Below are 24149 nucleotides of genomic sequence, written 5' to 3'. Positions count from 1 at the left end.
GGCAGGGCCAGAAATCCTGCGCACTGAGCAAGATGAGCTCGTCTGCAAACATCTATGTGGAAGGTCGTTCCTATAATATGCTTCTGTCTTACCTGATGGGCCTGGGTCAGTCTCAGCTGGAGGAATTCAAGGTCTGCCTCCAGTCCTCAGAGCTGCTGCTTGGGAACTTCCGGAAGATTCCCTGGGCAAACTTGAAAGCCATCGATCCCGTCAACCTGTTATGTCTGTTGAGGGAGTACTTTTCAGAAAGGCAGCTCTGGGAAGTGACCCTCGCCATCTTTGAGAACATGAATCTGACTTCATGGTGCATGGAAGTTCGGGCAGTGATGAACGGTGAGTGGGTGCTAGGAGAGATGGGGGGAGGGGTGGACTGCAGTGGTGGGGGGGGCACTGGCCTGGTGCTCGTGGGGCAGGGGGACTGCTGCAGATTCTATGGGGTCCTGCCGGATTGCTAGTCTGCCCCCAGGAAAGAGTCTCCCTGCTGGGCGAGGCAAGTTTCAGGTAAAGGGACAACAGCCACAGAGATTCGGAGCTCCGGGCTGGGAGGGAATGGGAGCTGGCGAGCCAGAGCCAAAAGAGGCCCGTGAAAGGCACCCCTAGTGGTGTCCCAAGCCTTCCTTGGAAGATACGAATTTATTCCTATGCAGCTGCAGGATTAGGGAGTGATTGGAGCATACCAGCAATGTGTTTGCTTTTGAGTATTTTTTCCCTCAAGGGAAACCCTAGGAACATGCAAATAAAATAATAAAACCGCACCCTGCTGAGAGCCAAATGCACGTGCACATATCCACAGCCCAGGTCTCCACCAGCCCCCGAAGCGTGAGCCACACACGCCCGACACTTCCCGCCGATTCCAGTCACTCTGTGCACTTCACAGAACCTCCCAGGCTGCTGCGCTTCCCACACCCGCAGGCCACGTCGGATCTGGGGCGCGTTCGCGCCCCCCCTACAGCGCGTTGCGCTTCTGGTGCGGCAGCAGGGAGCTGGCTACCTGGGGTGGCATCGCATCGTGTAGTATTTACTGTGGTGGTGACGTCTTTAATAATCAGCTAGCGAGTGTAAACCTGTGCTACTGTTCCTTTTTTTAATGAACGTATCACTGACCCCATTTTCCTATAAAAATAAACCCCCCTATGATTTCTATTAAGTTTTCTCTCTGCATTGAGGCTTAGGGGTTCTCCATGGCAGACCTGGCTGCCTCTGAGAGCTGTAGAAAATAATCCTGGGGCACTTGTGCTCAGTCGGTGTCCCATTCTCGATTTTGGCTCGGGTCATGATCTCCTGAGGTCGAGCCGCACATTGGGCTCTGTGCTGACAGCACGAACCTGCTTGGAATATTCTCTCCCCGCTTCTTCCTCCCGCCCCCTCACCGTGCTCTCCTGCCCCCCTCCCCCATCTCCCATTCCTCTCCCCCTCTCCCCCCTCCCCCCTCCTACTCTCCTCCCCTCCCCCTCTCTCCCCCTCCCCCTTCTCTTCCCCTCCCCCCTGCTTTCCATCCCTACCCTCCCCCTCTCCCTCTCTGCCCCCCCCCGCCCTCCCCCCTCTCCCCACGCCCTCCCTCCTCCCTCCTCCCTCTCTGCCCCCTTCCTCTCTCTCTGCTCCTACCCTCCTCTTGCTCTTTTTCATGCTGTTGCTCGATTTCGCTGTCTCTCCCTCATGCTCTGTTTTCTCTGTCTCAAAATAAATATAAAGAAATAATCCTGACCTTTGCCAGTACTTGTTGTGAGCCAGGCATTGACCCCAATGCCTCCTGTGAACTTGTACTTAGTTTTTACCGCCCTCTTGAGAAGGAGGCCCTGTCATTGCAGTTTTAGAGACCGGAAACTGGGGCCCAAAGGTCAAGTGAGTTGCCCAGGGTCACAGAGCTGGTAACTTGAACCTGGGTAGTGGGTCCAGAGGCTCTGTGCTTGACCATCTGCTGCTTCTCTTGGCCCAAGATGAAGACCTGAGTTTGCAGGAGTGGGGATCGGAGCTGGCAACAGGATGTCCTCTGTATCCAAGCTCTGGAATTATAAATATTAGAGCCACGTCCCTCCTGCGGCATTGGCTTAGTGATGAGAAAGCACTGGGCAGTGGAATCTGAGTTATTCTGTTTGAGTTAGATACAAAAAGGCCCTTTAGCTCATGAGGAATGGGGCATTCAGAGTGGTTTTGTGAAACCCATGGAGGGAGGTTTGGGTTAAAACCCAATTCTTGGTGTCTTTTTTTTCTTAAACAATATTTAATCAATCAAATCCTTTTAGGAATTTGGTACAGTTACTGATATTGCAGAGCAGCAGTCAGGATTCCAGTTTGTTACATTTTTTAATGCTTATTTTTGAGAGACAGTATGAGCAGGGGAGGGACAGAGAGAAAGGGAGACACAGAATCTGAAGCAAGATCCAGGCTCTGAGCTGTCAGCATCTGAGAGTCCAATGTGGGGCTTGAAGTCATGAAGTATGAGATCATGACCTGAGCTGAAGTCAGATGCTTAGCCGACTGAGCCACCCAGACCCCCCTATATTTTTAATATTTGAAAATACTAGGTTTTTTTTAAAGTAGGCTCCACACCCAATATGGGTCTTGAACTCACAACCCTGAGATGAAGCGTCGCATGCTCTGCTGACTGAGCCGGCCAGGCACCCCTTGGTGCTTTTATTTATGTAATACTCTGGTATCCAGAAATACTGGAGTGGGTTCTCTGTGCTGGGTGTGGTTCTACATACTTGCGATAAGTTGGTGAACAGAGGCTAGCCATCCACGCTCCTCCAGTGAGGGGAGAGAGGTTCTGAATATGAGAAATCCGCACACCACATGGCGTGTTGGGAGTTGACACATCAAACTGGAAGAGAGGAAGGGGAATGCAGAGAGCCGTAGGTGTGCACTGTAGGAATCGGGGACAGTACTCATCAGGGCTGTTGAGCTAAAATTTGAGCAAAGACGCAGAGGTGAGGCAGTGAGCCACATGGGTGTGGGGGTGGGTATTCCTGACCAGGGATGGCCGGGTCCAGAGTACTCAAGTGGGTGGAGCTAGAGGATGGGATTCCTTTGGTGTCTTCAGTCCCAAGTTTACCATTTGCCCCTGTGAGGAGCATCTGTCATTGGTCATTTTCAGCCTGGGGACCTCAACGGCCCATCATCACTCTTTCTTTCAGAGATGGCACAGGTGCAGGGCTCCCAAGATCCAAGCCAAGAAGAACCAGAGGCGCCAGAAGGAGAAGCAGGAGAGAAAGCAGGGGAAGAAGAAGCGGGAGAGGAAGGAGAGGAAGCAGGAGATGGAGGAGAGGAAGCGGGAGAGGGAGGAGAGGAAGCGGGAGAGGGAGGAGAGGAAGCGGGAGAGGGAGGAGAGGAAGCGGGAGAGGAAGCGGGAGAAGGAGGAGAGGAAGCGGGAGAGGAAGCGGGAGAAGGAGGAGAGGAAGCGGGAGAAGGAGGAGAGGAAGCGGGAGAAGGAGGAGAGGAAGCGGCAGAGGAAGGAGAGGAAGCGGCAGAGGAAGGAGAGGAAGCGGCAGAGGAAGCGGGAGAAGGAGGAGAGGAAGCGGGAGAAGGAGGAGAGGAAGCGGGAGAAGGAGGAGAGGAAGCGGCAGAGGAAGGAGAGGAAGCGGGAGAAGGCGGAGAGGAAGCGGGAGAAGGCGGAGAGGAAGCGAGAGAGGAAGCGGCAGAGGAAGCGGGAGAAGGAGGCGAGGAAGCGGGAGAGGAAGCGGGAGAAGGAGGCGAGGAAGCGGGAGAGGAAGGCGAGGAAGCGGAAGAGGAAGGAGGAGGAGAAGAAGGTTTGTATGCTACTTTTTTGGTGATGATAGACACATTGCGTGATGCAGCATCCATTTACTGGGTCTCTTCTTGCCGCCTCCTCTGAATTTTTCCTCGCTTTACAACATGCAAGAAATGACACTCTTCCCAACATGCTCTTCCACCACTGCTTATTTTTTTTAATGTTTGTTTTTCTATTTGGAGAGCAAACGAGTGTGTATGAGCAGGAGAGGGGGGAGGAGAGGAGAGAGAGAATCCCACGCAGGTTCTGCTCTCAGCACCGAGTCCTATGCTGGGTTTGATGTCATGAACCTTAAGATCATGACCTGAGCTGAGATCAAGAGTTGGACACTCAGCTAACCACCCGGGTGCTTCTAGTACTGTTATTAAGTAAGTTAGTGTAAACTGGACAAATTCTCTGACTCTGCTCTCCAGTTCTTAGATACCCTTGTCTGTTTCTGGACTTGGCATTGACAGGTAACTGTATTTTTTGTTTTTGGGTTTTGTACCTGTTGGTTGTTGGAGATTTTCATGTTGTCAAAGTATTCCATGCAGTTGTGGGACAGGCTTGGTTTTATCAAATACGTGTACTAGTGGATGAGCCATAAGGAATCATGGAAACCTGAAACTTATAATGAGAAACATCAACCTTTCGTACAACCCTTGAGTCCTACTCTGAAAAGCTAAGAAATGACAGTGTATGTGAATCGCTTTTGAGCAGAGACTAGTGAATGTGGCAACCCAGAGACGCAGAGGGTGGCTTTTACAATCGGTTATCATGGTCCATAAATACCTATCTTCTCCAGTTACTTCTTTTTGTGGAGGATAGATTTTCAGTGTTGTGGCGGCAAATCAAGCTGCGCCCCATAGTTCATCAGGACCGCCTGCTGTATTTGTTTTCCAGAGCCGCCATAATAAATTTCCACAAACTGGGTGGCTTACGTGGTGGAAGTTTACCCCCTCAGAGTTCCGGATTAGTCCAAAACCCAGGTGTCACCAGGGCACCTTGGGGCACCTTGGAGCCTGAGGTGGGCATCCATCTTGGTTTATGCAGCTCCTGGTGGTGTTCCCGGGCTTGTGACTGCGTCCCACCGATCTCTGCCTCTTTGGTCACGTGGCTGCCTCCTCTTTTGCATCAGAACTCGGTCTCTTGTGAGAATATATTTGACTGCATTTGGGGCCATCCAGGATAAATTCCTTTCCCCAATGTCCTTGAATACACTGGTCACATGAGTTCTGGAGTTTAGGATGCCGACATAGTTTTTGGGGGCGCGGTTACGGTTCATCCCAGTACACATACCTTTTGGGGAGAACCACTTACTGTTTTTGAGTTAATAATTCCTTTTTAAGCTTCCCATGCGGTTATTACCCCCTGGTTCTTCGGGAAGTTGATACAGTCGGATGTAACCGGGACCCGTCGCTCCCTCGTCACTATCCCTAGACCGTTTCCTGGAGCCGCCCCTCACCCTCGTCCGTATCCGCTGCCGCCTGCCTCCTATCCTGGGGCTTCCTTCCGTTTTCTGTTCTCAGAAGTTGACATCCCCGTTTCCCTGTGTTGCACATCTGTCTGTCCCATGGATGTTCCAGGGGCCCATTTTATAGTAACTTAGAAAAGTCAGTACAAGGTAATACTTTTGCGAGTGTGTCTGATTGGAACTTCCTCTAGTGTGCTTGCTGATGAATGGCGCAGGTGCGACTGTCCAGCTCAGAGTCCTTCTGTTTGTGTTTCTGGTGTTCCAGTGTCCTCGAGTTCCCACTGTTGATAAATCTGGATGAATCTTAGTTGTTGTTCTTACACTGTTTATGACCTATCTTCTGCACCGTGAAAGCCGATGGGGTCCTCCACCTCTGTGATCTGAAGTGACCAGGTGTGGGGCTCTCCCCCTCCTAACTGGCTTAGATACCTACCAGCACGTGTAAGTGTAAAAAACATGTGCGCTTCTCTCAAATATTCTTGAATTAGCTCTTTGCCATTAATCATTCCTTCGCTGTTCTTTTTTGTGAAACTCTAATTAGGTGTTTTCCTGGGAGTAACACTAGATCATAAGTTTTTTTAAAACAAAATGTATTTTACTTTTTTTTATTAAGTGTAGTTGACGCACCACATTACATTAGTTTCAGATGTACATTATAGTGATTCAACACGTTTATATATTGCACCGGGCTTACCAAAAGGGTAGCTACTGTCTGTCCCGTTGCGTCGCTCTTGTCACTGACTGTATTCCCTGTGCTCTGCCTGTGACTCCCCCTCCCTTTACTTGTTTTGCCCATTCCCCCTAGATGTCACTGAAATCCCTTGCAACTACCTTTGTTCTTGTTAAAAGCATTCTACAAGTTAGTTGAACACTGTAATTGCTTTCAGCCTGAGTATTTCTTGCAAAATGACCACGTATTTCCCCCCACCCTGTCATTGTGGGTGCTTGCTGCCGTCTTCACTGACTCGCAAGGGCACCTTGTGTGTAGAAAAATGACCCCTTGGGGGGCGCCTGGGGGGCTCAGTTGGGTAAGCATCCAACTTTGCCTCAGGTCATGATCTCACAGTTCATGAGTTTGAGCCCTGCATCAGGCTCTGTGCTGACCGCTGAGAGCCTGGAGCCTGCTTCAGATTCTGTGTCTCTGTCTCTGTCTCTGCCACCCCCCCCACCTCTCTCTCCTTTAAAAATGGAAACATTAAAGAAAATGACATCTTGGTGTGTCCCCCCCGATGGCAAGTATTCTCCCTCCTGCAGGTTTTCTTTCGAATTTACATGGCTTGACTTTGTGTTCTGCTTTCTATCCTCTGGATGGCCCGACTCCTTCCCCGCTGGGCTGGCTGGGGGTGGACGGGAAGCGTAGGTCTGCAGCAGCTGCCGCCCAAGTTGGATCCACATGTTCACCAGCTCTTGCAGCGTGGAAGAGACAAAAGGGCAGGGGAGGCGGATCGCCTTGTTCTGAGGGAGGAGGCCCCGCTCAAGTCCCACCATTGGCCCATAAGATGGAGATCTTAAAGGTCAAGCCATCAGGTCTTGGAGTTTAATCAGTCCAAGACAACAGTCTTTGTCTGGAGATGAGGGGGAGCACTGGGCCGTTGAACCTTTGAGGAAGATCACTCTTCAGAGATTTTTGGTTATCTGAATAGAAAGGACCCCACCTCCAGAAGATGACCTTTCCCTTCTGATGGGTAAAATTAAAATGTGTTTCCATTCTTCCCTGCTTATTTGGAACTCGTACACAAGGGAACCGAGGTTCAAAGAGGTTGAGTATCACAAAGTATCACAGCCCTAAGTATTCTAAATCTTGAAGAAAATGTGAGGCTGGGTCTTGGGTATTCTCACTCTGCCTTCCTTCCAACAGGAACGTGTGTGCGCACACATGTAGTAAATGGAATCCTCCTCCACTAAGCTAATTAGCCACAAATGTAAAATGCATGTGAAACTCTATTTTCTTTAGCATTCCCCACCCCCATGTTAGAAATCATTAGTAATGCTATTGCTTTTATTCTCCAGGCATGCCCTGGATCCATTGATTTGACCTGATTTTTTTTTTTTTTTTTTAGATTTTAGATTTTTTTTGTTTTTGTTTTGCTTTTTAAAAATTTTTAAATGTTTATTTATTTTTGAAACAGAGAGAGACAGAGCACGAGTGGGAGAGTGACACAGAGAGAGAGAGAGGGAGACACAGAATCCTAAGCAGGCTCCAGGCTCCAAGCTGTCAGTCAGCACAGAGCCCAACACAGGGCTCAAACCCACAAACTGAGATCATGACCTGAGCCAAACTCAGACGCTTAATCGACTTAGCCACCCAGGTGCCCCTGGTTTTTTTTTTTCTCTTATATAACACCCAGTGCTCAACTCAACAAGTGCCTTCCTTCATGCCCATTGCCCCCCTCCTCGGCTTTCCCACCCATCAACCCTCCATTTGTTCTTAGTATTCAAGAGTCTCTTATGGTTTGCCTCCCTCTCCTTAACTACTTTTTTCCCTTCCCCTCCGCTATGGTCCTCTGTTAAGTTTCTCCTATTCCAGATATGAGTGAAAACATATGGTATCTGTCCTTCTCTACCTGACTTATTTCACTTAGCATGACGCCCTCAAGTTCCATTCACATTGCTACAATTGGCCAGATTTTAGTCTTTCTCATTGCCATGTAGTATTCCATTGTGTATATATACCACATCTTCTTGATCCATTTGTCAGTTGATGGACATTTAGGCTTTTTCCATGATTTGACCATTGTTGACGGTGCTGCTACGAACATTGGGGTACATGTGCTCCTATGCATCAGCACTTCTGTATCCCTTGGGTAAATCCCCAGCAGTGCTATTGCTGGGTCATTGGGGAGTTCTATGGATAGTTTTTTGAGGAGCCTCCACACTGTTTTCCAGAGCGGCTGCACCAGTTTACATTCCCACCAACAGTGTAGGAGGGTGCTCGTTTCTCCACATCCTCGCCAGCATCTATAGTCTCTTGATTTGCTCATTTTAGCGACTCTGACTGGCATGAGGTGGTATCTCAGTGTGGTTTTGATTTGTATTTCCTTGATGATGAGTGATATTGAGCATTGTTTCATGTGTCTGATGGCCATCTGGACGTCCTCTTTGGAGAAGTGTCTGTTTATGTCTTCTGCCCATTTCTTCACTAGACTATTCATTTTTTTGGGTGTGGAGTTTGGCGAATTCCTTTTAGATTTTGGATACTAGCCTTTTATCTGATATGTCATTTGAAGTTATTTTTTCCCATTTTCCATTGCCTTTTAGTTTTATTGGTTGTTTCTCTTGCAGGGCAGAAGCTTTTTATCTTGATGAGGTCCCACTAGTTCACTTTTGCTCTTGATTCCCTTGCCTTTGGGGATGTGTCAAGTACGAAATTGCTGTGGTGGAGGTCAAGAAGGTTGTTTCCTGCTTTCTCCTCTAGGGTTTTGATGGTTTCCTGTCTCACATTCAGGTCCTTCAGCCATTTTGAGCTTATTTTTGTGTATGGTGTAAGAAAGTGGTCTAGTTTCATTCTGCCACATGTTTCTGTTCAGTTCTCCCAGTGCCACCTGTTGAAGAGGCTGTCTTTTTTCCATTGGGTACCCTTTCCTGCTTCGTCAAAGATTAATTGGCCATACACTTGCGGGTTAACTTCTGGGTTCTCTGTTCTATTCCATTTGTCTGTGTGTCTGTTTTTGTGCCAATACCATACTGTCTTGATGATGACAGCTTTGTAGTAGAGGCTAAAGTCCGGGATTGTGATGCCTCCTGTTTTGGTTTTCTTCTTCAATATTACTTTGGCTATTCGGGGTCTTTTGTGGTTCTATACAAATTTTAGTGGGTTTTTAAAATGTTTATTTTTGAGAGATAGAGATGGAGTGTGAGCAGGAGAGGGGCACAGAGAGAGGGAGACAGAATCCGAAGCAGGCTCCAGGCTCTGAGCTGTCAGCACAGAGTCCGACTCAGGGCTCGATCTCATGAACTGTGAGATCATGACCTGAGCCAAAGTCGGTCACTTAACTGACTGAGCCACCCAGGTGCCCTCCATTCATTTTATATACTTATGCTTTAGTTCTTCACAGGCTGTGTCAAGTGCCTCCACAAAGAACCAGGGACCTGTAGTTATGTTATCAATGGATATGTTGGACCAAACTTACCCACCTTCACTTAGATGACTGAAGTGGCTTCATAAATGGGCTCCTTGCTTCCTTCTTGTACCATAATCCCCTCTCCAAGCAACAGTGACCTTTAAAAAATGTAGATTATGAATTATCATCTCTTGGCCTTTAGAATGAAGATACTCATGACAAGCCCTTCCCCAGAGTTGAGTTTACCTATTGGATGGCTTGCTCGCTGTGCTCTAGAATGTTCTTCCTGTCTTGGGCATTTGCACTAGCTCTTCACTCTGCCTGGAAGCCTCTATTTCTACATCTTAGACTGGTGAATTCTCATGATTATGGTATTGACTCTCCTTCAGAGGCCTCTCCAGATTCCCTCCCCCCTTCAGAGGACATTCTCAGTCTCTGTTGTTGTGTCCTCTTGTTTTGTTTTTTTTTTTAATTTGTGTATATCCTTAAACTATTTACTTCTACCTTGGCTACTTTTTACCACCACATACCCCTCTTCCAAAAGTTAGACCCTCTAAGGCATAACTTGTCTTGTTCAAGGATTTATATAAGGACTTAGTATTCCCGAGCATGAAATCATTCTGACCATTACTGTGTTCTGTTTTGCCCAACGTCTCTGTTTTTAGACCACAGGAGAAGATACAGAGAGAGCATTAAGGCTAAAATATTGACGATGTGGGACAACATCCCTTGGCCTGAAGACCATATATATCTCCGCAACATGACTGAAAAGGAACACGAGGAACTTAAGAGTCTCCTGTATCCTAGCAGGACTGGAGCCCAGCCAAAGACCGTCGTCCTGGAGGGCCCAGCAGGGGTCGGGAAGACCACCTTGGCAATGAAGGCTGTGCTGCATTGGGCAGAGGGCTTTCTCTTTCAGCAGACATTCTCCTATGTTTTCTTTATCAGTTGCCATAAAGTTAAAGAGATGAAAGATACCTCATTAGCTGGCCTGCTTTCCTGGGACTGGCCTGATTCCCAGCCCCCCATTGAAGAGCTCATGGGTTACCCTGAGAGGCTCCTGTTTGTCATTGATGGCTTTGAAGAAATGGACATGCCCTCCAATTTGGATGACAGCCCACCATATCAAGACTGGTACCAGCAGCTCCCAGTCAACAGAATCCTGTTCTACTTGTTGAAGAAAGAGTTGGTTCCCCAGGCCACCTTACTGATCACGACCAAGGAGTATAGAACCAACGATCTTAAAAACTTGTTACTGAATCCATGGTTTGTACAAATCTTAGGGTTCACAGAGGGAGACCGGGAGGAGTATTTCATCAGGTACTTTGGTGACCAGAGCAAAGCTAAGAAAATCTTGCACTGGGTAAGAAAGAATGACACTCTCTTTCACTTCTGCTCTGCCCCCATGGTGTGCTGGACTGTGTGCTCCTGCCTGCAGCGGCAGATGGCGAGAAGCCCGCACTTCCAGCTAAGCACCCAGACCACCACCAGTCTGTACGTCTACTTTTTCTCCAGCTTGTTCGCCACAGCAGAGGTGACTTTGTCAGACCAGCGCTGGCCAGAGCAGTGGAGAGCCCTCTGTTCTCTGGCTGCAGAGGGGATGTGGGTTTGCAAGTTCACATTTGCAAAGAAGGACCTCAAACACAGGAGTCTGGAAGACCCTGTCATTGGCTCTCTGCTCAGGTGGAATATTCTTCGAAAGGTCAGTGACTGTGAGGACTGTGTTACTTTCACTCACCAGAGTTTCCAGGTGTTTCTGGGTGCCATGTTCTATGTGCTCAGGGGGACAAGAGGCTCTGCTGGTGGTCCTCTGAAGCACCAGGAGATGAAGGTGCTTCTGAATGACACCTGGGCTGACACAAACCTCTACTGGCGTCAGATGGCTCTGTTTGTTTTTGGCCTTTTAAAAAGAAACCTAGCGGAAGAACTGGAAGAGACTTTGCATTGTAAAATGAGTCCCAAGATAATGGATGAATTACTAGAATGGGCAGAAGAATTAGAAAGCTATAACCTCATCTCCAACTGTTTTGAATTCCTACACTTTTTTGAATGCTTATATGAGACTCGGGAGGAGAACTTTGTGAGGCAGATTTTGAGTCCTCTCCTTGAAGTAGACCTCGACATTTTTGGGAATCTACAACTCCAAGTTTCTTCATTTTGCCTAAAGCACTGTCAAAGGCTAAATAAGCTACGGCTTTCTGTCAGTGGTGTCATCCCTCAGACGGAAGTGACTTTCAACTTGGGAACTCTGGAGTGAGTAATGCAAGGCTGTTTGCCTCCCAGATTTCTTCTTCCCAGGCTCAGTCCAAGTTCTTCCATGAAAAATAGGGCTATATTGTTGTGTTATCAGTGGTTGTGGTTGATGAAACATTCTAAAGGTGATAACAAATCTTCTGATGTTAAGGTCAGTCCGTGATTCTCTACAGCACTGCTTCCTTTTATCTATCTTCATGATTTTTAATTGTCTGTAGATCAGAGTTAAGTGCAATGTTAAATGTATGAATACACGGGCACGTGTTCACACACAAATACAAATACACTAAGGTTGGAAACAACTACTCTAACCAACGCTGTCATAATTCTGGGCTCAGTGTGGAACTTTATATCCTTCAGGTGCTAGAATATGTTCTTTGTTTCACTTCCTTCACCTGAGATAAGAAGTTTAATTCATGACTTGAATGCTTTTTCATTTGTGCAAACATTGAGAACCTACTACAGCAAGAAAGTACTAAATAATTAGAATTCTAATTATTCTAAGTTCTAAATATCACATGAACCACTTTTTAAAGTTTTTTGAAAAATTTTATTTTTGAGAGAGCACAAGTGGGAGGGGCAGAGAGAGCAGGAGAGACTATCCATCCTAAGCAGGCTCCACACTGTCAGTGCAGAGCCTGATGTGGGCCTCAAACTCATGAACTGTGAGACCATGATTCCTTTTTAATTTTTTAAAATGTTTTTTATTTATTTTTGAGAGAGAGACAGTGTGAGCAGAGGAGGGTCAGAGAGAGAGGGAGAAAAAGAATCTGAAGACAGGCTCCAGGCTCTGAGCGGTCAGTACAGAGCCTGACACAGGGCTTGAACCCATGAACCACGAGATCATGACCTGAGCCGAAGCCTGATGCTCAACCAACTGAGCCACCCAGGTGCCCCAGTGTGAGACCATGATTTGAGCCAAAATTAAGAGTCAGATGTTTAACCAGCTGAGCCACCCAGGCACCCCCCCCCTCCCTTTTTAAATCACAAAATGCTATGGGGGGGTAGGTTTTATTATCTACATTGAGAGATAGAAAATTGGAGCACAGAGGTTCAGTTATATCTTAGGTGACACACCTCGGAATTGATCTTGGGTCCTTTTGAAGTCTGAACTTGTACAGATTATCCAATGGCCATCTAACCTCACTTACATGGTTGCCTTCCTCTGAAAAGAATGGTTGAAGATTGTTGGAATAAACCGTCTGGGACTTTGAGAACTATACTTCTGGGGTCATGGTTTTCCTGCCCAGAACTCCAGTAAATTCCTGTGCTTGCGCTGGGTCTGTTTCCGCCTCCCATAGACCACACTCTGGGTGTTGGTTGAGGTTCACTTACTCTAGTAACCATTACTTCCCTCCCTCATCAAGGACAAGGCCACATTCCAAGATAGGCCAGTGGCAGGAAGTTTGCTCCGTGTTTTCCAATGGGAATCTCAGTGACCTGGACCTGAGCAACAGCAGGCTTAACACTTACGCGATGAAGAAGCTCTGTTATGAGCTGAGAAATCCAAGGTGCAAACTCCACAAACTGACGTAAGTGTGAGACCCTCAGTTTGAAAAATTCCATCAGAGGATAATCCAATGATTTCCTTTGGATTTTGGCAGTGAGTGTCTATTATCCAGAAAGTAAGTTCAAGTGCTCAGGAGAATAAAATAAATGTGCTTTATGAGTGAAACGGCTAGCTGGGCAAAGACCCAGCACCGTGTTGTACATGATCTTGCATAGAGAAATGCAGAGACCAACTCGTTCTTCTAGAAGACCTCTGCACGAGGCTGCTGCTCTGAGCTGGATGTGACGGAGTAGAAGGCTTGTAGGGTGTGACCGAGACAAGGCACCTGTGGGGAGCCCGGGTTCCCGTAGAGCCTTGGTGAGGTGCTGTGTCTCATGGAAAGGTGGGTAGTTGGCATCTGTTCACTCAGTGAGTGCTTATTGAGCGTCTCTTCTCTACTCTGACGCTATAGTACGGAGCAGAACAGATCATTCTTGCCTTTGTGAAGCTCACAGTGTTGGAGAAACAAACAGAAATGACCAGAGTAGCGTAGGAGACCGTTACCTCTCCCAAAGCAGGAGGAAATCCGTTCAGGGACTCAGGGTGTGAAAGAGGAGGCTTTGCATTTTTAAATCCCAGAAGGTCCTCTCGTATCTAAAAGATATTTGAGTCAAGACCTACTTGTCGGGGCTGAAGCCTCGTTTTGGACTGAAGCCTCTCCCACATGACGTAAGCAGAGATCCCAGCATCTCCGATCTGGCTTGGAGGCCGGACGAATGGGGGTGGTCCTTGACAGAGGAGCCAGGGGAGAGCTGCCTGGCCAAGGACAGAGAGCGTGGCTCTTGGAGAAGAAGGCGTTAGGTTGGATGCTCTGGAGTTGAGGGCCACGAATTCTGTCCTGTCCCTCTGCAATTTGGTGCTCCTCAAGGATCCGATGCATGTGCTGATTGAGTTCAGTGGCCGGGATTTGGCAATAATGACTCTCATCAAACCTGAGGGAGCTGGACCCAACACGGAGGGGGCAGCTTGAAACATCCTGCCTGAGGATCTGCTTTGTCCTCCTTCCCCCTTTCCCTCCCTTTTGGTCTTATTTCGTCCTAAAGATGAGGAGAAATAAATCTAAGAGAAAAGGGAAGAGACATGTTCTCACTAGCCCTTAGTGGGTTGGTGTGGGAGGTACCCTCCACACCCCCCACCCCCAAGAAGAGTAGGAGGCTCCAAGGTCTCTTAATGGCAGGCTGGTTGAGGAGGGGACTGATTTCTAATCGAATATACCCACATGAGCTTCAGTTTTTGGATTCCTCTTCCATATGTATGTCCTTGAGCGGGGGAGTGTGTGTGGGGGGCAGAAAGTCCAGATGAGGAGGCACTCCCTCCGGGGGGCCAGCCTCCTTACCCTCTCGCTCCCTCAGGTGCAAATCTGTAACTCCTGTGAGGATTCTGAAGGAACTTGTCCTTGTCCTGCACGGTAACCACAGACTGACACACCTGAACTTGAGCTCGAACCACCTGGGAATCCCCGTGTCCACGATGATCTTTAAAACCTTGAGGCACTCAGCCTGCAACCTCCAGTATCTGTGGTAAGTCTCTGGTTTTCCAGGTCTGTCCCCAAGGTCACCCTGCAGTTCAGGGGTGCATTGGGAGCACAGGACTCGGTGTGGCCTTGACAGGCTGCAGAGAAGGATGGGCAAGGGGAGTGAGCATGTGCGTACAGGGCAGAGCTTTGCAAAGTCTCCTCCACCAGAGCCACCTGAGGGGGACCCACCGCCACCCCACCCCCGACCCAGCAGGGCTTCTCGGTGAGGAGTGGCTGCTAGCATTTCTAACAGGCTCTCAGGTGGCCCTGGACCCTGGACCACACTCCGAGTAGCGTTGACTTGGAGGCCATCCTGCCTCCCAGGGGAAAGGGTGAGGAACAGGGAGCAAATTGGTTTTTGTTTGTGGAGCAAGAGGGCCTCCAAATGAAGATCGCTCTTCCCGGGAGTGACTGCCTGTCTCGGGGCCTCTCTGGCAGGTTGGAGTCATGTGGCCTCACCCCTCTAGTCTGTCGTCATCTCTTTCTGGAGCTCAGCAAGAACTCGAGTGTGCGCTTCCTGAGCCTGGGAGACAATGATCTCTCTGGTATTGAGGTGAAAAGTCTGCCAGGGCCCTCAGAGATGGCCGAGTCTTCCCTGAGGGAGCTGTCGTAAGCCTTCTTGCCTTCTCGAGATACCATCTTTGGGGAGTCCTGGGGAACCCCCATTGGAGTTACCCAGCCCGACACATTCCCCACCTTCCCTCTGTCCACCTTCCTCCTTGGGGCTTTGCCTCGGCCTGCTTTGCCCTCACCTCGATTGTGGGTGTCTTTCCTTCCAGCCTCCCCTGAACCCAGTGGCTTTAAATTCGGGGTGATCTTGCCCTCCAGGGGACAGTGCCTGGACACTGGGATCTAGTGGGCGAAGACTAGGTGTGATCACTGTCTTTCAGTGCACTGGAGGCCCCCACCCCCCTGCACCCCAGCACCACTACGAATGTTCTTGCCCAGAGGTCAGTAGGGTTGAGAGTGAGAAACCTTACCTTGACCCCCTTCCTCCTCCTTGAAGCTTCTGTTGTTTATCCAGTTTAATCTTTCCATGCTGTTTGGGTCCCCAATGTGTGGCCTAAAGTCCTGAGAGTTCGAGAAAGAAAGAAAGTGAGCGCCGCTGAGGCTTGCCATGTTCCCCGTTCCTCCCGCAGCCTGGAGAGATGCAGCCTGTCGGCGGCCGGCTACCAGCGTCTAGCTTGGCACCTCACCGGGACCCAGAGAACCACTCGCCTGTGCCTGGGATTTAATCCGCTCAGAGACGATGGCGTGAGGCTCCTGTGTGCTTCCCTGACCCACCCCCAGTGTGCTTTAGAGAGATTGGTGTGAGTGCCCCCTGGCTCTGTTTCCAGAAACGACTTTGTTTGGGGGTGGGCCTGGAGGAAAACCATGGGTCCTCCACTCAGGACCGTTGAGATCACTGCACACTAACACTCTGAGCAAGGGCTCTGGCGCTGTTCCAAACACAGGTTCTGAGTGGCGCCCCAGTTTGTTGACTCAATCTCTGGGGGTTGTGCCAAGGAATTCAGTTTTAACAAGGATACCAGGAAATTACGACTTAGTGAAGTGGTATCTGAGCTCCGATCTCCAGACACAGAGCTGGGCACGGAGGTTGGGGTGGTGGATAAGACAGACCAGCTTCTTGGTGAGGAGGGTGTTGATTGATGAGCAAGATACCAAAAACCAAAACCAGTACTTCAGCCAGGAAGACCAAGTGGAATGAGTAGACAAGGATGGTGTGTTGGTTTCCGGGTAATGTCCCCACCACCCTGAGGAGGTGACATCGAAGCAGAGACGGAAGAAACTGCACACAGAGAAGGAAGAGGAAGGGAAGGACCCGAGACTGGAGTGTCCTAGGAATAGTCAGGGGACCAGTGAGGCTGGGGTAACGTGAGCAAGGGGAGAATGTGTGGTGCTTGGAATGTGCTATGGATGTGTAGGGATCTGGTTTTTTTGGAGCACGGTGGAAAGTTCCCTGAGGACTGGAGGTTATAAAGGACAGACTCTGGAAGATCACTCGGGCTGTGCTAAAGGGTAGTCGATAGTGGAAGCAGAAATAGGAGAAGCACTGCCTATCGATCAAGCACGAGGATGAGCATGAATGGCCCAGGTGAGGTGCTGGGACTTGCGGGTGTACTTGGAGGTAGAGCCGTAGGGCTTGCTGGTGGGTCAGTGGTGGTTGAGGGGAGAAAGGAACCGGGAACGTCCCCCAGGTGGTGGGTGTGTCAGCTGGGTCAGAGGTGTTGCCATTTTCTGACATGGGGAAGATGGGAGGATGAAGTGTGGGTGTTAGGATTAGGACGTGGGAACATGAGACCTTGTTAATCAGACACATAGAGCTGTTGTGTGTTTGTAGGACTGTAGGTCTCCAGGAGGTTGTTGGGTGGGGATGAGTCCACTGGCAGTGGGAGGTGCCAAGTGGGATTTTGTTCTGCTGCTCTGGGCACTTGTGAAATAGAGATGTGGGTTTTCCTGCAGCTGGATTCTGTTCAGGTGAGCATGAAAGGATAGAAAAGCCAAGGGTCTTGAGGCACCGCTGAAGGGGTGTGTGGGCAAAGACCACCGAGTCTGAGCCAGGGACCAAAAGGGGAGCACTTCCGACACAGAGCTTCAAACATCCGGAATATTAGTAGGCAGTTAGCACATATGTAATTGAACTAATAGGACATATGACAGTTATAGGTAGCACTATATTTATGCCATTTATCATTGTAGCTATATAAGATACTTGAGCATATGTTAATGTTGTATAATATATGATACATATAAAATCATGTATCACATATAGTATGTAGTTATATAAATGTTACATAACAGGTATACTGTTTTTGTATCTTACATAACACCTGTATGTCTAACATATACTACATATTTAAAACATGTATACTATCTATATCTAATGCATATATAATCTGTTATATAACTCCTACACAACTATATATTAATGTAAAATATATAATTCATAAGGTATGTCACACAGTAACATTATCATATATACACCACGTATAAATGGCTGTTATAATACCTATACATCTAATATATACAAACTCTATAAAATATACTATGCATACCTAACACATACCTATATTCTAGATCTCCTACAACTTGCTCACTGCATATCATGGCTCATGGGCTTGGCAGTGCTGTGACAGAACATGGTCGTTTCCCCCTTAGGGAGAAATGAGGCTGGAGGGGATAACGCAAGGTGCCTGACCACACTTCCTAGTGGCCGAGCAGCCTGTGAACCCATGTCCCACTGGCCCCAGAGCCTTGGGTTCATCCCTGGCCTCCTCAAGCTCATTTAAAGTGTTTTCCCATCTATTTATTTTTTTAGTTTCACTTAAACTTTAAAAAATTCTCACATTAAACTTTTCTGACCTGTGAAAAGTCAGGCATATTTAATATGTACAAGTTGGTGAGTTAGGACAGAAAGACACGCCTGTAAGACCATCACCACCAGTAAGGCTGGTAACCTGTCCACGTCCTTCCAGACTTTCCTCCTGTACCCTTTTTTATTGTTTTTGAGGTTAACACTTAACATAGAAAATTTACGTACAGAGAAAAATTTAAATCTTGGAGAACTTTACCCCATACAGTACTGTTGCCTAACAAGCACACCTCTGTGGTCCATCTTCAGAACTTCCTCCGTTTGCATTACTCAAACTTGGTATGCTTTGAGCATCCCTCTGTTAATACTATTTTTGGAAACCAAACACTAAGCACCAGCACGTTCCTGCTGCGCTCACTACAGAAGTCTGAGGAAGGCTAAGTTAGCACGGATACTCGGCATATCCTGGATGGCGGTTCAGGGGAACACCGTGGTTGGACTCAACACCACGGTCAAGGTGGGGCTTGAGGCTTGCGTCCCCAGTGGCCTTGGGGGGGGGGTGCTTCCCTGAGCATCTGTCTCTGTGGCTCTTGCCCCACAGGCTCTGGCTCTGCCAGCTCGGTGCCCCCGGCTGCAGGTACCTGTCAGACGCTCTCCTTGAGAACCAGAGTCTGACCCATCTGAACCTGAGGAGGAATGACCTGAGGGACGAGGGAGTGAAGTTGCTGTGTAAGGCCCTCAGTCGTCCAGACTGCAGCCTCCGGAACCTGGAGTAGGTTTGCCGCCCTGCCCTTCGGAGGACGAGAAGAGAGCATGCTAAGTGACCTGCAGATGCCCGGGTTCCAGAGGGGCTGGAGACCCGGGTGTAGACATGATTATTGCTCACATAGAGAAGCTTCGGGTTCTATTGGAGGGGCATGTGGTGGAGGTGGTTACTGGGTGATTGATAAAGACTGACCACAATGTGTGCTGTGGGTCCCCAAGACCAGCCCATGAGATTGCTGACTCATGGGGGACTCAGTTCTGCGTGGAGTGCCAGTTAGTGGCTGTGGTTTATTACAACGGAGAGAGAAAAAGCGAAATTGGTAGAGGGCAAAGGTGCATGGGTGAGATTCAGAGACCTCTAGATGGCGTGGAGAGGGGGCCACGCTGTTGTCCTGTCTACTTCATTTCCGCCAGGGGTGGATAGGGCACCCAGGGTGTCTGACCTCCTGACCCGCACCCCTTCTTCCCGGGGCTCTGGATGAGAAGTCTGACTTTGGCGTCTCTCTTCCTTGGGAGACTGTGAGATGGGCTCGGGTACATAGGACAACGTCTAAAGATTCCAGGATTGTTCTTCTTCCCTTTCTGTTTGTTTTGCAGTTTGTCAAATTGTTCTTTCACGGCAGAGGGCTGCCAGGAGCTCGCTAATGCCCTCCAGCACAACCATAACGTGCACATTTTGGATATTGGGAGCAATGATGTTCAGGATGATGGAGTGAAACACTTGTGCGAGGTCCTAAAACATCCGAATTGTGCGCTGAACACACTTGGGTGAGTTGACACTGTTCTCTTCATGGGAAGCCCCAGCTGTCCTTTTGGGGTGGAAGAGATAGAGGCGGTCACCAGGGTGTCCAAGAGGGCAGGGGGCAAAGGACTCATTCTCTTGTTAAAAATATCTTCTCCGTGATAAGCTTCAAGTTCAAAGACAGAAGTTCACTGCACTTACTCCCTCCTTGGCACATTGTAAATACTCTTTTCAATCAGTACCTTTTGGATAATAGGTGAGAGGGGGGCGGGTACAGCATGCTTCCTGGCTGGAGAGTCCTTTCTAAGAGAAAGGAGATGTGTTTGTTTAGCGGACTAAGATGGTTTAGACTTGAGGGATAGGAGTGTTGGTGAAGCACGGCTTCCATGACAGCTGTTTTTCACATCGGCAGTGATTCTACTCACTCTCCAAAACGTTAGGAGATTCTACAGTATTTCTTTCTCTGTGGAAATGCTGCCATGTGTTTTTAATAGATGGACTTCGAGGGCATTATGCCCATTAGTAAGTCACAAGTCACTGCTTTTGACTACATCCTTATCCTTCAAGAAGTATCTTTTTGTTTTTAAGTTTTTATATTTATTATTGAGACAGAGAGAGACAGAGCATGAGTGGGCGATAGGCAGAGAGAGAGGGAGACAGAGAATCTGAAGCAGGCTCCAGGCTCTGAGCTGTCAGCACAGAGCCCGATGCGGGGCTTGAACCCAGACTGTGAGATCATGACCTGAGCCAAAGTCGGATACTCAACCGACTGAGCCACCCAGGCGTCCCAAGAAGTATCTTGAGGTACACTATTCTTTATCCTGCAGGTAAAGGAGAAGCCCTCAGATTTACACAAGTAATTCAGGGTCCTCTTTGTGCCTTAAAATAGAAAGATGGTCTGGTTTGGAGCCCTCACTCTCGAGGTGCTTCTCCCTGGACGCAGAAATGGGTAAATGTTTGCAACAGCTCTTGCGTTGTCTTCAATGACCAATGCCTGCCTGACACTTGGTTCACTGGCATCCAGTTTTATTTTCCAAAGTTGTAGCCTTGAAGTAGGCGCCTGCATGGCTTACCTGTGTCAACAAGATTCCATCTTTACCATCAGACCAGGGCTTCTCAACCCGGGCACGACTTCCCCTTTGGGCTGGTGGGCGGGCCTCGGTTCTATAGGATGCCCAGCAGCGTTCCTGGCTCCCACCTGGTTCTGGCTCCTCCAGATCCCAATAGCACCTCCCTAGTCCGCAGACTTTGCTCAGTCTTCCCTGTGTGTGGGGGGAAGGGGGGTGGGGAATCAGCTCTCACTGAGAAACGCCGGCCTGGATGACCACGGTACTATTAAAGGTTCACGGTCAAGGTCAACAATATGCAGTATAAGGTACTGGTAAAAGCCCTGCAGGTGGCTCTGGACTGGAGACAGGATGCACTTGTGTGATATTGGAGTCTGTTTTTCTCCTGTCATTCTCTTCCTATCCACCCAACAGTACCTTGATCTTGAATCATTCACTGGATCCTACCCAACCTCTTCTACCTGAAGAAAACCTATTCTTTCTCTCCACTCTTCGTGCATCAAATGTTTTTTCTGTAAGCACTTCTTAAATTTAAGTTCAAGTTGATCAACATACAGTGTAGTCTTGGCTTCAGGAGTAGAACCCAGTGATTCTTAAAATTTTCATATATGGACACCTATCACATTTTTATGGACTTAGTGGAAATTTCTACTATGTTAAAGTGATGTAACACTTTGTCACTTTCGTCTTTGAACATACGGTTGGACAGCTACTAGGAATACAGAGTTTTGTTGAATTTAGAAACAAGAGGAAAGTGTAATGAAGAGGCTGTAATCATATTTTAGTACTTTAAAGGATCTTATAAACTCACATCCACTTTTTACAAACATTTTTTCTTTCACAGTTGGGCAGGCCAACTGTTTCCTCCTCTGGCCAATGGAGTTTAAGATCTTGGCCCCCTCTTTACAGGATTGGTATAGGGAGTAAATGAGTTATGTGTAGGCAGCTGGAGAAGTGTCTGGTATGTGGCAGGCTCTCTACTGCTCTACCACAGACTTGTTCCTAGATCTGTATCCTTTCTAACTTTTCAATCCTAGAGGCACATCTTTCATACTGCCTTCTCACCCACCCCTAGGCTGGAGAAATGCAATCTGACATCTGCTTCCTGCCAGCATCTTTCCTCTGTTCTCAGAAGCAGTAAAAGCCTGCTTAACCTGAACCTTTTGGAGAATAACTTGGAGCCCAGAGGAGTCACCACACTGTGGAAGGCCTTGAAAAAACCAACTTGCAAACTTCAGAAGCTTGGGTAATCCCCACCACCTTCGATGCTGGGAGGCACCTGATGGAAAGGGGATGGATGGGCTGATGTTTTATAGCAAGCATTGGGCTCACCCTGCAGTGGATTTCCTGGAGCAGTGCTGGCCAGAGAACCATTAGTAATGATGCAAACGGTCTAGGCCTACCGTTGAACAGAGTAGCCAGTAGCAGCATGTGGTAAATGGGCACTTGACATGTGGTTAATGCGACCAAGGAGCTGAATTACTGAAATGGCCGTGTGGGGGCAGTGACAACCATACTGGGTAGCACAGTCCTGCAGACAATTGGGTAGTTGAGGAGTTCCCTCATTTTTCGCATTCTTGTGCCTACTCAATAATTCATTCAACAGACATTCACTCAACGATACCTTTTTTTAATGCTGACTTGGGGCCAAGCATGCCGCGGCAGATGGCAGGGAGCAAATGGTCACGAGCCTTGCCGCCATGGGTCTGCGCTCTCCTCAGGGAGACGAGAAATCTGAGATGTGTAGAAGCAGTGTTGTCATGAGTGCTGTGCAGGAGACTTGAGATTGTAGTGGGAAAACCAGGGTGATCACAGTGGCACCAAAAGGTGTGCCAGAGGTGGTGATGTTGACCTTGCATCCCAAGGAGGCTGGAAGGAGGAATGTACACAGCAGGAGGGGAACGTGGACAGTGACGAGAGACCAAGAGTGTTCACAGAAAGTTGGAGTAACATGTGCAAAGGCTGAGGTTAGACCATGCTCTGTATTGCCCCTTCCGGCAGTGCAATAAGAGTGTTTAATTAGAACACTCTCTGCCTTAGTCAGTGTTCTGGAGATGAGGTCAGAAGGGTAATTAGGGTTTTCTTTTCTCCTGGAGAAAGATCTTAAACTAGGCACATTTTAGCAGAAATCCTAGATACCAAGGAATCTTGCCTGCTTTGGGAAGTTGTTCAGAATCTATACATTCGGGACTTTCTATTACCAACTTCACATCTAAGTAACGCATTATTAACAGCATTCTCTCTCTCTCTCATGCAGGCTTGAAAAAGAGTTGTACAACATCGTAAAAGGGGAGTTCGAGAAATTGCAGGAGAGGGGGTCCTTTCTGAGAGTCAAGTGTAAGTGGGATTTCAATGACCTTGAGGACAAATGGTGGTGGTAACCCAATAGTGAGATGCCGCGGCTACACCGTTGGATGTTCTTGAAGTAGAACCACCAGGAGTTTTCTCGGGTGTCCCTGCTCTTGCAGACAAATGAGCAGTTACCTCCAAAGTGCTTTCCCCACAGTTTGGGTATTAAATACGCTGCCTACGACAGTCTCCAGAATCCTAATCTAATGCTACATTTGGCCCCAAGATCCTACGCTGGCTTTTCCTTAAGTTTCCTTTTGTTCTCCTTGGTGTAATGCCTTTAACTCCCACATGTTAAGAGAATTCAATAAAGAAACGGATATAAAATATACCTTGAGGAAGCCTAAAGCCTCATTTCCAATGGACAAGAGACAGGATAGACGTGCCTACAGTTCCCTAGTTGTTACACTGTGGGTAAACCAGCCAGGTGGAGATCCAGAACCACTCTGAAAATGCAGATAGACCTGATTTTGGCTTCCACGTCTGCCTTTGAATGATCCGTGGCTGTGTTATATCTAAGATGTATTTTACTCACCTGAGAATGCTGGGGAACATGCATCCTACACAGGATGTGATGCAAAATTGATGTCATGCATGGAAATGCATATGAAGATATTATTACAATTTTATCTCCTTCATCTTGTTTTTAATAAGCAAAAGCTGTCACAAGTAGTCTTTGGAAACAGTTGGACATTCACTTCATGTTGCATTTTGTAACTTATAAAGCCTCCCATAGGGTGTCTCAGTCCTCATCAGAGACCTGTAAGTAGGGACGTTTCTACTTGATTGATTTTTAAAACAAAGACACGGAGGGTAAACGTTTGACAGCAAATTACAGAAATAGTAAGTCAAATAACGGAGCCAACATGCCCTGTGAGACCCAGTGGGGTCTTCCAGTAAGTTGAATGCCATGATCCTTCTATCAATCATGTTGCCTCATGATTAGTGAAATCCATGGTCCTTGAACTAAATGCTTCCTTCTCTTCCTTGTGCATTTTGGTCATTCATCATAGATAAAACCAGGATAGTGAGTGGGGGGAGGTTTATAAACTAACTTAGAAAATCTTGTCAAGGAAGAGCTTTTTTTTTTTTTTTTAAATGAAAGATTTAGATCTGCCTTACTATCCATGTCATTACTTCAGTTACTGTTGGTTAACAAAGCATGGTGTTATTTTTGATAATCTGACAAACTGTTAACCCCAAATCCAAGATGATCCAAAAATTTCTTCGTTTCTTTAAAAAGAAAACATGGGAATGTTCTTCTGTGAACATTGGATCTACAAGTTTTCTATTAATATTTTCATCATGTTTCGGAATTTATTCTAGAATTTCT

General features: G+C 47.8%; 1 protein-coding gene across 1 annotated transcript; it reads left to right on the top strand.

Moving 5' to 3' along the window:
• Positions 1 to 32: 32 nt before the first annotated feature.
• Positions 33 to 22848, top strand: NLRP13 (NLR family pyrin domain containing 13). Its single transcript, XM_029924407.1, has 12 exons — positions 33 to 333; positions 3135 to 3211; positions 3564 to 3750; positions 9928 to 11515; positions 12883 to 13047; positions 14417 to 14584; positions 15019 to 15189; positions 15720 to 15890; positions 18495 to 18665; positions 19256 to 19426; positions 21543 to 21713; positions 22725 to 22848. Exons 1-12 carry the CDS (start codon positions 33 to 35, stop codon positions 22846 to 22848), a joined length of 3465 nt encoding a protein of 1154 aa, XP_029780267.1.
• Positions 22849 to 24149: the final 1301 nt, after the last annotated feature.

Source organism: Suricata suricatta, chromosome 16 (assembly GCF_006229205.1).
Source record: "Suricata suricatta isolate VVHF042 chromosome 16, meerkat_22Aug2017_6uvM2_HiC, whole genome shotgun sequence".
NCBI classification, from domain to species: Eukaryota; Metazoa; Chordata; class Mammalia; order Carnivora; family Herpestidae; genus Suricata; species Suricata suricatta.
Note: the sequence above shows the minus strand (reverse complement) of the source record. Positions and strands in the feature narration are given on the sequence as shown.